Below are 13,925 nucleotides of genomic sequence, written 5' to 3' on the forward strand. Positions count from 1 at the left end.
TCCAGAGCTCAGAGCTCCTCACACATCTCACTCTCCCACTTCTGACTCCACGGAAGTCTCTTTACTACTTGGGACTTGCTGTGAATTAATTCTGTCCCCCCACAAATTCATATGTTGACACATTAACCACCAGTACCTTAGAATCTGGTGACAGGGCCTTTAAAGAGGTAACCGTTACCCTTATTTAGGGTGGAACTAATCCAATGTGACTCGTGTCCTTAGAAGAGGAGACTAAGACATAAGGACAGAGACACAGGTGCACATGAACAGGGGAAAGACGAGGTAAGGACACAGAGAGGAGGATGTCATTGGAAGCCAAGGAGAGAGGTCTCAGCAGAAACTGAACCTGCCCACACCTTGATCTTGAACTTTCAGCCTTGAGAACTGTAAGAAACTTAATTTCTGTTTAAGCAACCACCATTCCCAACCATCTGTAACAGCCTGCTATAGACTGCATGTTTCTGTCCTACAAAATTCACATGTTGAAACCTAATCCCACTGTGAATGTACTGGATATGAGAGGCCCTTGGGAGATGATCAGGTCACGAGGGTGGAGCCTTCATGAATAGGATTAGTGTCCTTATAAAAAGGACCCACACTGCTCTGTCACCCCTTCCACTGCGTGAGGACACAAGAATCAAACCCTCATCAGACACCAAATCTGCCAGCGCCTTGACCTTGGACTTTCCTAGCCTCCAGAAGTGGGAGAGATAAATTTCTGTTACTTATAAGCCACCCAGGTTATGATCTCCTGTGAAAGCAGCCTGGACAGACACAGCCCTAGCAAACTAACACAGGACCTGACCACAAGAATTTCCAAATAGATTCTCTCTGCTGTACAACCTGCATCCTCCAGGCGAGGATGTGCCTGCTGTTCTTCTCACAGCCTTGCTTATTCCTCCCTCTACACCTGTGCTTCTACTCTTCCTCTAGACTGAGAATCCCATTCTCAGTCTCCACAAACCCTGCCCAGTCTGCAGGCCCACAGAACACTTCCTGCCAAGCCCAGTGCACAAGGAGCTTCCCAACTTCAATGGAAAAGCCTACAGCTGCCCACTTCTGCTTCCATTTACCACTTACTATCCTGTATTGAAACTCTCTAAACCTCGAACTTTTCCCAGGCATCTGTCTTAACAAGCTCCACATAGAGACAGATTCCTTAGAGGCAGGAATGAGAGCTGCATGTCTTAGTCTCCCTTATTCTGCCCAGGGTGGGTCCCTTCCCTCTCCTGGCTCACTGTCCTCCTTTGTAAACTAAGAGGTTTTGTGCAGCAACATCTATAAGGGCATTGATCTCATTACACACAGGGGGCTTTAATTAGCGCAGCTGGAAGGGCTTGTTGGCTTTAACAAGGGGAACAACAGCAAGGTAACTAACCATAGGGTAGATGTGGATGCTGTTTCACAGAAAGCAAGTTCACGAGGCTTTCAAAAAGGCCAGTCTAGGCTCCATCAGAGACATCGGTCAGTGTGTGTTAGGACACATTACACACAGAAAAGTATCAGAGCTGTTCTGCTTCAGGGGTCTGGTGGCCAAGCAAAAGCCACTGAACAAATTCCAGAAACACAAAATGAGAATCAGGACTTAAGCCAGATTCTAGATTCCTAGTTTCAAATTCAAGTTAACCCCACATCGTGGGTCTAAGTATTAATTCTAGAAAGCATCCATGAAGCAATGTTAAATAACTGAAATCATACTCAGATCTACAATAAGTCATTCTTAAATTCTAGACTTTATTATTTCCAAACCTACTGAATAATAAGCATAAACCAACAAGGTTTTCCACGGAAGCCCTACGTCAGTGCTGAAAACTTCACTTCTGACATGCCTTAAACAAATGATGGAGGAAAAGAACTGGCAGCCAAGTCCCAGGTTACCGAGACCCACCCTCTGATTTAAAAACCGTGCATCAACAGAGGATTTTTAAGGCGTTGAAAACACTCTGTGTGATACTATCATGATGGATACTTGTCACTTCAGACTTTGGATGTGTCAGTGAAGGTTCATCAGTTGTAACACATGTAGCGCTCCGGAGAGTAATGTTGGTAATAGGCATGTATGGGGACAGGGGATGTACAGAAAATCTCTGAACTTTTCCCCCAATTTTACCATTTTACTGTGAACTTAAAAGTGATCTAAAAATACAATTAAAAAAGAAAAAAAAAAAACAATATTCAGGAAGTGATCACCTGCATGGTTTACTTTTAAGAACTTAAGTGGTTTACCAAAATGTACCTATCATTCATTTATATGTGAAAAGTCATCATGTGAAATGCATTCACTTATTTGTATAAGAGGTTAAACTTTTCTAGAAACTTTAAACTTTAAAAAAAAAAAAGTGCATCATTGTTCTTATTCCTGGGGTCTGGGTCCACCCACAGTGTCCGGTTACCAACTGCAAGTAGCAGGGGGACATCTGCCATCTACTCCTCAGCTCCTAAAGCACGGGCTCCACTGGCCTCCACACACTGGAAGCACCTCCTGCATTTTCCTGTCTTGACCTCATCATGATGCAAAATTTCTCTATGATGGATCATCTGCGGAGGGAAGGGAGGGGAGAGAGGGACACCACGGCAGAACAATCTGAGTCTCCTGAAACACAAAGGCTTTCCTGAGCTCTCTTCCCTGATGTCTACAGGGTTCTTAGAAAGCAGAAATGACACAAAACAGGAGCAAACTCACTGTTCGAACAAGTGCCTGCTGACTTCTGCATCTACTGCACTGAGCGGATCGTCCAGGAGGTAGATGTCTGCATCCTGATACACGGCTCTAGGAAATGTAGAGAGATGTCAGAAGAACCCTTCACGCTCTCTGGACGCCAGCTCTGAATCATGACAGCGTCCAACAACTCCATGTTCATTCCATGAGCCCATGGAAAAGGCCAAGACCCTGCCTCACACAGCACCCACAGGTGAGTGGGCTCTGCGTGCTCACCTCCACTAGGAGCCACGGAGGAGGCAGGGGCAGGATGGCAACTGAAACATCATTTACCTTGCGAGGCTGACCCGGGCTTTCTGCCCTCCACTCAGCATGGTTCCTCCATCTCCTATCACAGTTAGATCCCCATCCTTCAGAATTTGAAAATCCTACATGGAGATAGAAAAGGGGGAAAAGAAAAAGATTTCAAATGTGTTCTCCTCCTGCCATCCTAACCTTTTAGCATCAGTTCTTCATACAAGTATTTGACCAACAGCAATAGGCTTATTTCACAGTGGCTAAATTATAACTTTGAACATTAAAAAAAATAAACCTCTTATGGCTTTTCATTCATTGTCATTCTGTAGTTTCTCACAACATTTCTTCATTTGTCCATTAACATATATGTATTGAGGATGGACTATAAGCAGGCATTGTTCTGGGCACAATGAATTCAGCCATGAGGAAACAAAGTTCCTAGAGTTTGTTTCCATGGTGGCAGATGGACAATATGGAAAATTAGCATGAGTGCAAGTACTAAGGACTAGAAGGAAAAGGAAGCCAGCTTAGTAGGATGGAGAGTGAAGGAGGGAAAGTGAGTCTATACTGGGGTCGGGAAGGACTCTGTTCAGAGGGGGTGTGAGCAGATCTGGGGGAGGGGGGAGGGTCCTCCACACAGAGCAATGAGCGAGTACAGAGGCCATGGGGCAGATGCCCACGGTTTTCCAGGACAAGCAAGAGGCCAGGAGAGCTGGTGCCGAGTAAGAATGAGGGGGATGAGGGCAGAGACAGAGCAGGAGGAGCCCTGGTGTCACTCCCAGTAATGGGGGAATGTGGTGGGGAGGACTGACATGGTCTGAGGTTTTTAAGGAATCACTCCCAAACTTTGCACAAATTAGACAGTCAAGGGGAAGGGTGAGGGCTGATACAAGTGAGGAGGCTACTGGAATAATCTAGGTGAGAGATGACGGTGGCCAGGACCAGAGTGGTAGCAGTGGGAATGGAGAGACAGGTCACACTCCAGACACATGTGGAAGGTGGAGGCTGTAAGACCTGCTGGCGGGGTGGGTGTGGGTTGTAAGAGAAGAGGAAAACTGTGGGGTTTGGGGCGTGAGGATGGGAAAGAACAGGGTCGCCATTTACTGAGTCGGGGAAGACGGTGGATGCAGGTTTAGGAGACTTCAATTGTGGACAAGCTGAGATGACCTCTCAGTGACGTCACAGTGCAGCTGGATATGCAAGTGTGAAGGACTGTGCTAGAGGCACAGGTGTGAGAGGCGCAGGACCCGGCTGGTGAAGGCACAGGACTTATTTTATCAAGGAATGAGTGTGTCTTAAACTGGACATTTTGCTGATCTCGGCCTCAGCTTCCCACTTTTAGAGAAGGGATAACACCTGACCTGTGTCTTCATTTAAGGCAAATGACACAGTGACAGACAAGATCTATATGAAAAATGACAGCAGAAAAAAGCAGGCTGGATAGGAAAACCAAAGGGAAAGACACAGTGTGCTCGAGGGACACCAAGCAGATCAGCTGCACTAAGCAGGTGCTTGTCTGTGGAAGCAGGAAAAACTCAAACTAAGGACATGAAGTTATGACTTGAGGATCTGCGAATCTATCAAAAGTTAAATTTCAATTTTATTTAAGAGGTAAAGAACAAATCAGTCGATCTTCCCCAGAGTACCTGAGGAAAAAAAAGAAAAGATCACAAGAACATCCCAAAAATGACAAGTTAGCAATCAGATTTAAGTTACATAGTACTATACTAGAAATCTTAGGTTGCCTATAATTGTCACTCAACAGAGCCTGGCATAGACAAGCAGAGTTCGGGGGGAGTCTGTTATCTACTAAACCCCTCAGGCATCAATCTAGGATACACAGCAGTGCCTCTCTGCAGATGAAGCCCTCATTTCTCTGTCTCTACTTCAGCAAATCTGGGGAGAAAGCAAGTGGCACACTGGGGTCTCCATGATAAACAAGGCCTTTGATCTCCATGAGTCTCATTTTCCTCTTCTACAGATTGTGCTGCAGAAACAAGAATCACTAAACTCAAGGATCCTGTGAGAATTAAAACAAGTGTATGAACACCCTGCATGTGTGGGAAAAGGACATGAACTGCTTGTAACTTGCTACTGGTGACTGATGCCTATTTTCTCATGAGACTAACAGTGGGACCCCATTCACAGTGTGAATCACAACATGAAAGCACAACACCACAAGAAGAAAGAGACTGTCTCCGTCATAACCCTCCCTGACAGCCACAAAGACACACAGGCACACACAGGTTCCCTGCACACACAAAGCTTAACTGGGTGCATCAAATGAAAGGCAACAATTGCTCTGTTATGAAAATTCATCATGATTTTACCTTCTTTCTTTCTAATACCATGTCTTCCTTTGCCTTTCAAGGAAAACAGTGAGCTATTTTAACATATGTTCCCAGCCTTACACACACACATGCACACACACAGTTTACTGGGCCTCTGTTTCACTGTTGGCAGTCCTTGAAAACTGTTCTCCTTAGTTTTCATGCTTTGAGTTTATGATTTTCTGACGTTCTTCTCAAAATATAGCACCACATTGTAGCACAGAAATCTTAACCATTTTCTAGAAAAGGCACTTAAATCCACTCTTTCATTTGGCATAGTTAAGGCATAAGAAACAGTCGCTCTCTCCGAGTCTGGTAGCAGGACTTCAAGTGTGTTGTTGACTCTGCAAACTATTTATGGACCAGCCCCAGATGGGAAAAACATCTGAAGTAAAATCCAAGTCAGACTAATTTCCCAGCCACCATTTTCTGATTAGGTTGAAGGGAAAAGCCCAAGTTGAGCACAGATTACAATTCCTCCCACTGACAGGAAGGTGTTCTTATTCATGTTGTTTTCCTCTAAGTTAAATTTAACCAATTTTCACTGAAGAGCAGACATACAAACTAGAGGCAAATTAGGAAATGGCTACACTGATTTGATGCCATCCGTCCAGAAATACATTAAGGGCCCTTCAGCAATGGTAGAGACTTACAGTAGAAACACCACGGAGCAGACTGTTGAAATAGTTAATGAGGACAGGACTTGAGGCCCTGGCAGAGGAGGGCTGGACTCCAGAGTCAAACAGGGGGAGGCCCCTGCCTGTCTTCACAGCTTTTCCTCCATTTGGAATTGCCCTCCTCCCATGGCCTGTCAATATCCTGCCCATCTTTTCAGGCTCAGCCCAAACACTCTCTCCCATGAAACCACCCTGGACTCATCTCTCTTCCTGCTGTTCCTAAGGCTTTGTTTACATCTCTCGTGAAGAACCCGTCTTACTCTGCTCCATCATTTGTACGTGTGCACACAGCTTCTCTCAGCTCCTGGAGGGTGAGCTCTGCGCACCAAGCACTGTTCTGGACCCTGATGCTGATTATCTCTAATCCTCACAACAAGCTGCATGGTAAGTACTGGCCCCATTTCACAGATGAGGAAACTGAGACTAAGTGAGGTTCCATCACTGGTCTGAGGATGGTCAGCTGTCAAACAGAAGGGCTGGAATCTGAACCAAGCTCATGTCAACTCATAGCCTTTTGCTCTTTCACATCATGCTGCCCAAGTAGTCACTGAAGAATATATTTGAAATGAAGGCAATACCAAAATAACTCCAGACTTGAAGGTCTTTACTTAAACATAGAAATATCAATAAACTTATTATTCTATGAGTGTCAAGGCATCTTGAAAAGAAAATGTCCAAGTTGGCAGGAATGCGGTAAATATGAGATGAAAGTACAAGCTTATAGGCACCCAAGAGGAGGGTGTAAATTCAAGTGATCTATGTGGGAAAATATTAAACTAGAATTTATCAATGTGATACTTTTAAATATGTATTGCCTAAAAGCTTGTAAAAGCCTTCAAGTTAAAGATAACATGCAGACAAATGTTACATACTATACTCCTTATGTTATGGTAACAAAATATTTTTATTGTTGATTTATATAATGTACTATGTGTAGAGAACCTATGTAAGTGTCAACTCAGTAATGGAAGTTAAGTACTCAGATACTTTCTTCCTTACATGTCACATTTTATGGATGTGATTTTACCAAAAAGCGGCTGAGCTTATAATTAAGGGCTAATTTATTTTCAAAATCATTCTAACACTTACAGAGTGCTTGTTATGTTCCTAGCAATCCGGTGCTTTAAAATCACTGCTGCATTTCATCCTCAAAATAAACTTATGAGGTTGACAGTATTATTATCTCCATCTTACAGATCAGGCTTATAAGGTTCAGACAATCAGCCAAAACCACATACCTAGTAAAAGAGAAACTGAGACTCCATCCCTGAGCCTTCTGACTCCTGGGCCTTGGAGTTGATGTCATCAGCCTGAATCAATGTAGCCAGATGTGATTACTTCTTATCTCCCTATTTTATGACAGAAATGTTTTTAGCTCAAATAACTGAAATGTTTAATTAGATCTAGTATAATATATCTAGTTGTTACTAACATACGTCATACAATAAATATTGCTTTTTTTTTCCTGCTTTTTCCTCCAGGATTTGGGAGAGGCGGGGGTAGGGAGAACTGTAAGGAGAAATTTTTACTATATTTATATGGATGGATGCATGTAGAGGAAAGATCTATAATAGTGACAATGGCTACCATGTACTGAAACCCTGGCTTGTTTGCATTTCCCAGGCATTGCCTGTAGCCTTTACAGTAAACCCCACCCCTCCCCCCATTTAATAAGAAAGGAAACTGAGACGAATACCTGGAGTTACTACCCAGGACTGTTTCTCTCTAAAGGCCAAGCCTTTTCTACTACACATGCAGTCTCTGTATCTACAGGCCAAAATAATTACAGGACGCCACTATTATCTGTGGCCATCTCATGCCCATCCACTGACACATGGATTTCAAAAGGAGATAAGCAGAGGATCTCCTTACTCATTAAGTGGTTCCCAGGTGTCGTAAAGACCTTGCTGATCTCTTGCTAATCAAAGATGGCATTCCAGAGGAGCAGCAAAACCTGTTGGAAACTCTCTGACCCAATGTTCTCATTTTGCTGCAGAAACGTCAGAGGCCCAGGCAGGTAACAGGACATGTCAAAAGTGACAGCGGGCAAGTGACAAACCAAGGCCAGGACTCCACTCTCTACTACTTTTCTGCCCTGGGCCTCCCTTCCTGCCAAGGAGGAAATGGGCACGAGGGGCCCCAACTCCTTGTCCAACCACGAGGCAGAACAGGACAACAGCCCATGTTTATAAATGTCACATCACGTACAGAAGAATCCCTCTGTACCCCAATCCTGTAGGGGCCCTTCCCACCAGAGTCTGTGCCGCACAGACACCCAAGGGTGGGTGAAGCCCCAGAACACTGCCCACGTTACTGGTCCAATCCCCCCATGTGGCTGCGCAAAGCATCAGCCCCCGGGGGAGAACGCTGAATGGCAGCCACTGTTTGCAGCACCTGCTCTTCTCCAGAGATGCTCAGATGTGGGGGAGAAAGACAGGGCTGAGCTTCACCAGAAAGGCAAGGTCGTGCAAAGAAACAGCCACACACTGGCCTAGGTCTCCGGAGCCTGATCTGGGCATCAGCAACTGGACGTGATTAAGGTAAAGAGGAAATGCTTGAGATCTATTTATTCCACATCCCACCTTCCACCTTCATCCATCACCCCCTTTTTAAAAAGTTCTTCCTTATAAACTTCCTCAGCTGAGAGGCAGCACAGCATTATGGAAAAGGATGGAGTCTAGAGTCCTGCAGAAATGGATCTGAACTTGAGCTGCAAATGTGGAGGAGAGCTCTTTCATCTCTCCAAGCCTGAGTTTTACCAACTATAAAATGAGGATGGGGACATGGAAGGCACTCATAATGAATTAATAACTCATACACCTTTTTATGTGTGTGCATCCATACGTATGAGAGGCAGAAAAATGACTGGCACGTGGCCTCTGAATAAATGGGGGCTCTTGTTCTCCTGTTTGACATTTGCGTACCCTTTCTCTTCTTACATAGTCTACACACCATTTAATAAAAGTCTAGCTCATTCCTGCCAACCTGACATCATTTCTGCAAATACACAATTTCCCATTAACAATGACCCAGGAGAAAGAAATAGAAGCCCATTAAACAATAAAGCAATTCTGTTTTGTCCACATCATCCTAAAATGCTATTCACCTGATACAACCCACGATGTTCAAGCCGTTGTTCAAGCAGAATTACTATTTCCACGGTTTGGAGCCTTCAAGATACCTTTGAAAGTCTGTCCCAGCCTTTTTCTCACGTATAAAAGAAGTCGGATGACCAGACTGCACTGAACAAACCCCTGAGGGAGCCCTTTAATGCTATTATTCACTGATTTTTATAACCCAAGAGAGTAACATACTACTTAGCAGTAATTATATTTTTCTTTCCTTTTGCCAAACTATTTTCTCCTATAAGGTAAGTTCAGTTTTCATCATTTATTCGCTAATTTTATTTAAATACAGTTAAACATTTCATCTTTCCATTTTCTGTGAAACTCAATGCAATTTCTGAAAACAATCTCTCCCCAGTGAAAGGATGCAATGTTAAGAAGAAATTTTAAAGCATTCCATTTTCTTTAAACAAAAATACAGTTAAAACCAAGTGGATTGGGGCTTCCTAGGTGGCGCAGTGGTGAAGAATCCGCCTGCCAATGCAGGGGACGTAGGTTCGAGCCCTGCTCCAGGAAGATCCCACATGGTGCAGAGCAACTAAGCCCATGTGGCACAACTATTGAGCCTGTGTGCCGCAACTACTGAAGCCCATGTGCCTAGAGCCCGTGCTCTGCAACAAGAGAAGCCATGGCAATGAGGAGCCCACGTACCACAATGAAGAGTAGCCCCAGTTCACCGCGACTAGAAAAGCTCGTGTGCAGCAATGAAGACCCAACACAGCCAATAAATAAATAAATAAACAAATTTTTAAAAATAAAAAAATAAATAAAAAAAACAAGTGGAGAGGGAAACCCAGAGACTGAGAGGGACAGAGGAGGCGTCAACCAAGTGCAGGGTACAGACCTTACGTGGAGTCTGATTCAAACAATGGTGAACGAGATTTCTCAGTGAGATGATTAACAACATGTAAACATGGACTAGAAGACTGATAATATTCAGGAATTTGGATTATTTTTCAGGTGAAATAATGTGGTGATTTTTTTCCAAAGGCTTTCCCATGTTTTAGAGGTAACTAATGAAATGTTTACAGATGACCTAATCTGAGGTCTGGGATCTGCTGCAGAATAGTCTCGGCTGGGGGTGGGGCTGGCAGAGCGCAGGGGGAGAGACGAAGCCAGACTGGCCTCCAGCTGCTCCTGGTTGGAGCTGGGGGGCGGCACAGGAGGGTTCATTACACTGTGCTCTCTGTTTCTACAAACTTTTCTAACTGTCCATTAAACAAATAAGTTAAAAAGGAATGAAACAACCCGCTCGCCTCCCCCCGCAAAAAAAGCCATTCTGTGAGTGTTTTTATCACATCAGGATCGAAACAGCAGTGTATACGCCTGCACATTTACCCAGAAGATCTGTTTAAAATATTAAGCAACAATCCGAAATCTTTGAAATTAAAGAAAAAGAACTTTCAACAAACCTTGTAGTTTAAACCAGCATCATTATTATTTGAAATTCAAGTATATGCAACTCAGAAGTCATTACTCACCTCCTCCAAAGCACAAGCCTTTATTACTTCTTCATATCGGTCTTCCTCATATTTCTTCCCAAATAAAATATTACTCCGCACAGTTCCTGAAAACACCCAGGGCTGCTGAGAAACATACGCGATCCTCCCGTGCACGCTGACCAGCCCCTGGCTCGGGGGCAGCTCCCCCAGCACAGCACTTAGCAGTGACGACTGAAACAGACGGCAACACGCACATGTGAACAGGCAGCACTCAGGACGGAACACGCCCCGCAGCACAGCCGCCCCCACTCTGGCTGCTTGATAAACGATAGAACCCTTTCCTTTAGAACACGATAAAGTACAGCCCCGGCAGATGGGACAAAAAAACTGAAAATAAAACTACTGGTCAATGTAAACTAATGGTTGATGAGAAATATTAACAAAATACGAGGGTGAGTCAAAAATTATCTGCACTCCGATTATATTAAAACTTCTGTCAATTCTACAGCCAGAGCACAGGTAATTTTTTACTCACCCTCGTAGTATAACAATCTACTCTGCCCAAGTATCCCCCAAATGAAGTTCTATACTGAGCAAAGACTAATTAAGAATGTTTAACATTCTTAACTAGCAGAACAGCCCCTCAGGATGTGTATTTCTTGTATCCGATGTTTAGTGCAGTTGTTCCTGCATCCGGGTATCCTTTACTTGGCAAACACTTGTTCTTAAAAAAGCTACATGTGAGAAGAATATATCCAAAGATTATTAATTTAAAAAACTCTGAAGTGAGTTGTGTCCAAAGAGCAAAAGCCCATCATAGAGGAAATCATCACCCTCTCATGTACATATCCCATGTTTAGGTCTCTGTACTTTGTTACACAGAACACAGGAGACTAAGTACACGTGCACATGTCCTTCCAATCTCTTACAACACACAGACATGACGTATCTGTGTCCACACCATCAGAGCGCTCACCACCCCGGGCTGAAATAACCTGCCTGTGTGTCTATCTCACCCCAGACCCTGGTTGCCTCTGGAGGCAGGGGCGTTGGGGTCCTGCTCACGTCTGTGTCTTTAACTCTAGCACATGGCTGCACACTCACTACACGTGCACTGATGGGACCAAGTCAAGTCACATGAGGAAATGCTCAAAGCTTCCTGGAAGAGCCTTTACAACCTCCAGACTTCCTGGAGGGGCCACTGTGACAGAAAGAAGTCCCCACTGTCTACCGTCCATCCCGAACAGCTGTCACATAAATAATTTCCTTCACTGAGACGCCCAAATTCCCGACAAGCACTTCCTAACCGTGCAACATGAAGCACCGAAAAGGAAAACACAATGTGCGTTTATCCAGATTTATTTGGCCATGAAACCTTCTTGCAAAACGAATGTTCCATGGAACACACTTAGAGAAATGCTGTTCTAGAAACACCCAGTTCAAACTGGGTTACACACAGCTCTGGGCTCAACTCTGAGAATTTAGTAGGGGCCGTGGCGTTGCATCCAGCTGCCAAAAGGCATCATAACTTACCTTTCCTGCCCCCACAGGTCCAATCACAGCCAACAGTTCACCGGGTCTGACAGTAAAGGAAAGGCCTTGTAGGGTGGGGGTATTTGATGCCTACAAAGTAAAGTTTATAAAAATGTGCCCATTTCAGTAAAGAAGCATAAATCACTTCGGAAAGTAGAGAAAGCATAATAGTCATTGATATGCTAACAGAGCTCACATTTGTTCCTTCCTATTTTAAGATACTGTGTCCTGGAGGCCTTTTCATCCAATCCTATCTCTTTGGAGGGAGGGGTGGTGTTGAAACATTTAGTTGCCTTTGGGAAGGCTCTTTCCTTTACTAGAGTTCCATATGGAAACAGCACTAGACACCGACAAAATTTAAGTAGTTGAAGTGCCAAGACACCTGCATGAAATGCAAACTGCCTGATGCACACTTAAGTACATTAAAATAATGTACTTAAGAGAATATTAAGTATGGGAGATTTTTAATTTATGTCTTCTTTATGACCCTTGGTTTTAACTGTATATCTCATTAATCTCCACAAGGTGGCAGCATAACTACATGACGTGCCTGGCCCTTCACTAATAAATAATTTGAAATCTTCACTAATCTCTCCATTTTCATTTGATGAAGAATGAACCTCAGTATTGCTCAGCAAGCAAAGGGGCACTTCATATGATAAAGTCACTCTTGGTAAATTAACTCATAAATAATGGTCAAAGCTCTAATTGAACAAGAGCTCTAATTTAACACTAACAACAACAAAAAATTGGGGAATAAAGAAATTAATTATGACATCATGGGTCAGAGTGATAAAGCCTCAGTTTTATACATGTTACATGCATTCCCTGTCCTGGCTAAGCAGGGGTAATAAAGTATTTCTACTGTAGGAAAAACAAGAAACATGAAGGTACACGCAACAGCACACAATCTAACACAGGGGAGAAGGACAAAGTACTCATCGTGCCAATCAGGTCATATTCCTGAGAGACTTAAGGGTGTGTTTATGTCTTTACATATCCTAAGTGTTAAGAAAATTCTCAGTAACTGCTAATGTTTTTTAAAAAATGAGTGGTTACACTTGATTAGTAAAATGCCCAAAAGACTAAAAGCACAGAGTCTGGATTAAAAGTCGGGATAATCTTCAAAATGAAAAATTTCTCTGCAAAGAACTGAACTAATTATAAAACATTCACATCTGAAAAAATTACAATTGTTTTTCATCACCAAAAACACCCCCCAGATGTTATAGGAATTACAAATCTATCAATAAGAAGCTAGATTTTAATACATTGAAACATTTTTTAAGCTTCTCCACTCCTTTCTTCTTGTCTGACACTTAGCGTTCCTATTTTACTACTTTTTACTCAGTTACAGCAACAAAACAATGAGCTACATACAAACAGCTCCCTGTCCCCACCCCTCACCGTTTGTCAGAGTCAAACACTGAGTTCCCTCCCTGTTCAGGCTTCAGGATTGGACCCTGACTCAACAAGGATCATCGGCTGAGCCCCCACTCTGTGCCAGACACAGTTCCAAACCCCTGCCCCGTGGAGATGTGAAGGCTCCCACAGGACCATATATTTTAAAGCTTAAAGACTGAGACCAAGTGCCATCATTTCATGGATGAGACCTGGGTCCCTGAGACCTTCCCTCACCTGCCCACCTGGCTGTCTAGTGGAGCAGGTTACAGAGCTCATGTCTACCTCCTACCTCCGAACCCAGCATGCGCTTCGTTCAGACTCAGCTTCTCTCCAAAACCCCAATGTCTGTGCCCCTCCCCCTCCTGACAGCCCCTAATTACTAATGACCCCGGCAAGGCGCACAAGCCTTCCATAGGCAAGGCCAGGACAGCAGAATAGGGTGTTCTGTACTACAACAA

General features: G+C 43.7%; 1 protein-coding gene across 1 annotated transcript in view; it reads right to left on the reverse strand.

Moving 5' to 3' along the window:
* LOC130835640 (ATP-binding cassette sub-family C member 4-like) overlaps positions 1-13,925 on the reverse strand; it is a 172,775-nt gene that overhangs the window by 115,257 nt on the left and 43,593 nt on the right. Inside the window, exons 10-13 of the mRNA XM_057707278.1 lie at positions 12,064-12,153; positions 10,570-10,761; positions 2,993-3,087; positions 2,684-2,770 (exon numbers count right to left, since the gene is read on the reverse strand). Of these exons, the coding sequence (XP_057563261.1) occupies positions 2,684-2,770; positions 2,993-3,087; positions 10,570-10,761; positions 12,064-12,153 (464 nt within the window). The remainder of the gene's footprint in view (positions 1-2,683; positions 2,771-2,992; positions 3,088-10,569; positions 10,762-12,063; positions 12,154-13,925) is intronic.

This window comes from Hippopotamus amphibius, chromosome 14 (assembly GCF_030028045.1).
Source record: "Hippopotamus amphibius kiboko isolate mHipAmp2 chromosome 14, mHipAmp2.hap2, whole genome shotgun sequence".
Taxonomy (NCBI): domain Eukaryota; kingdom Metazoa; phylum Chordata; class Mammalia; order Artiodactyla; family Hippopotamidae; genus Hippopotamus; species Hippopotamus amphibius.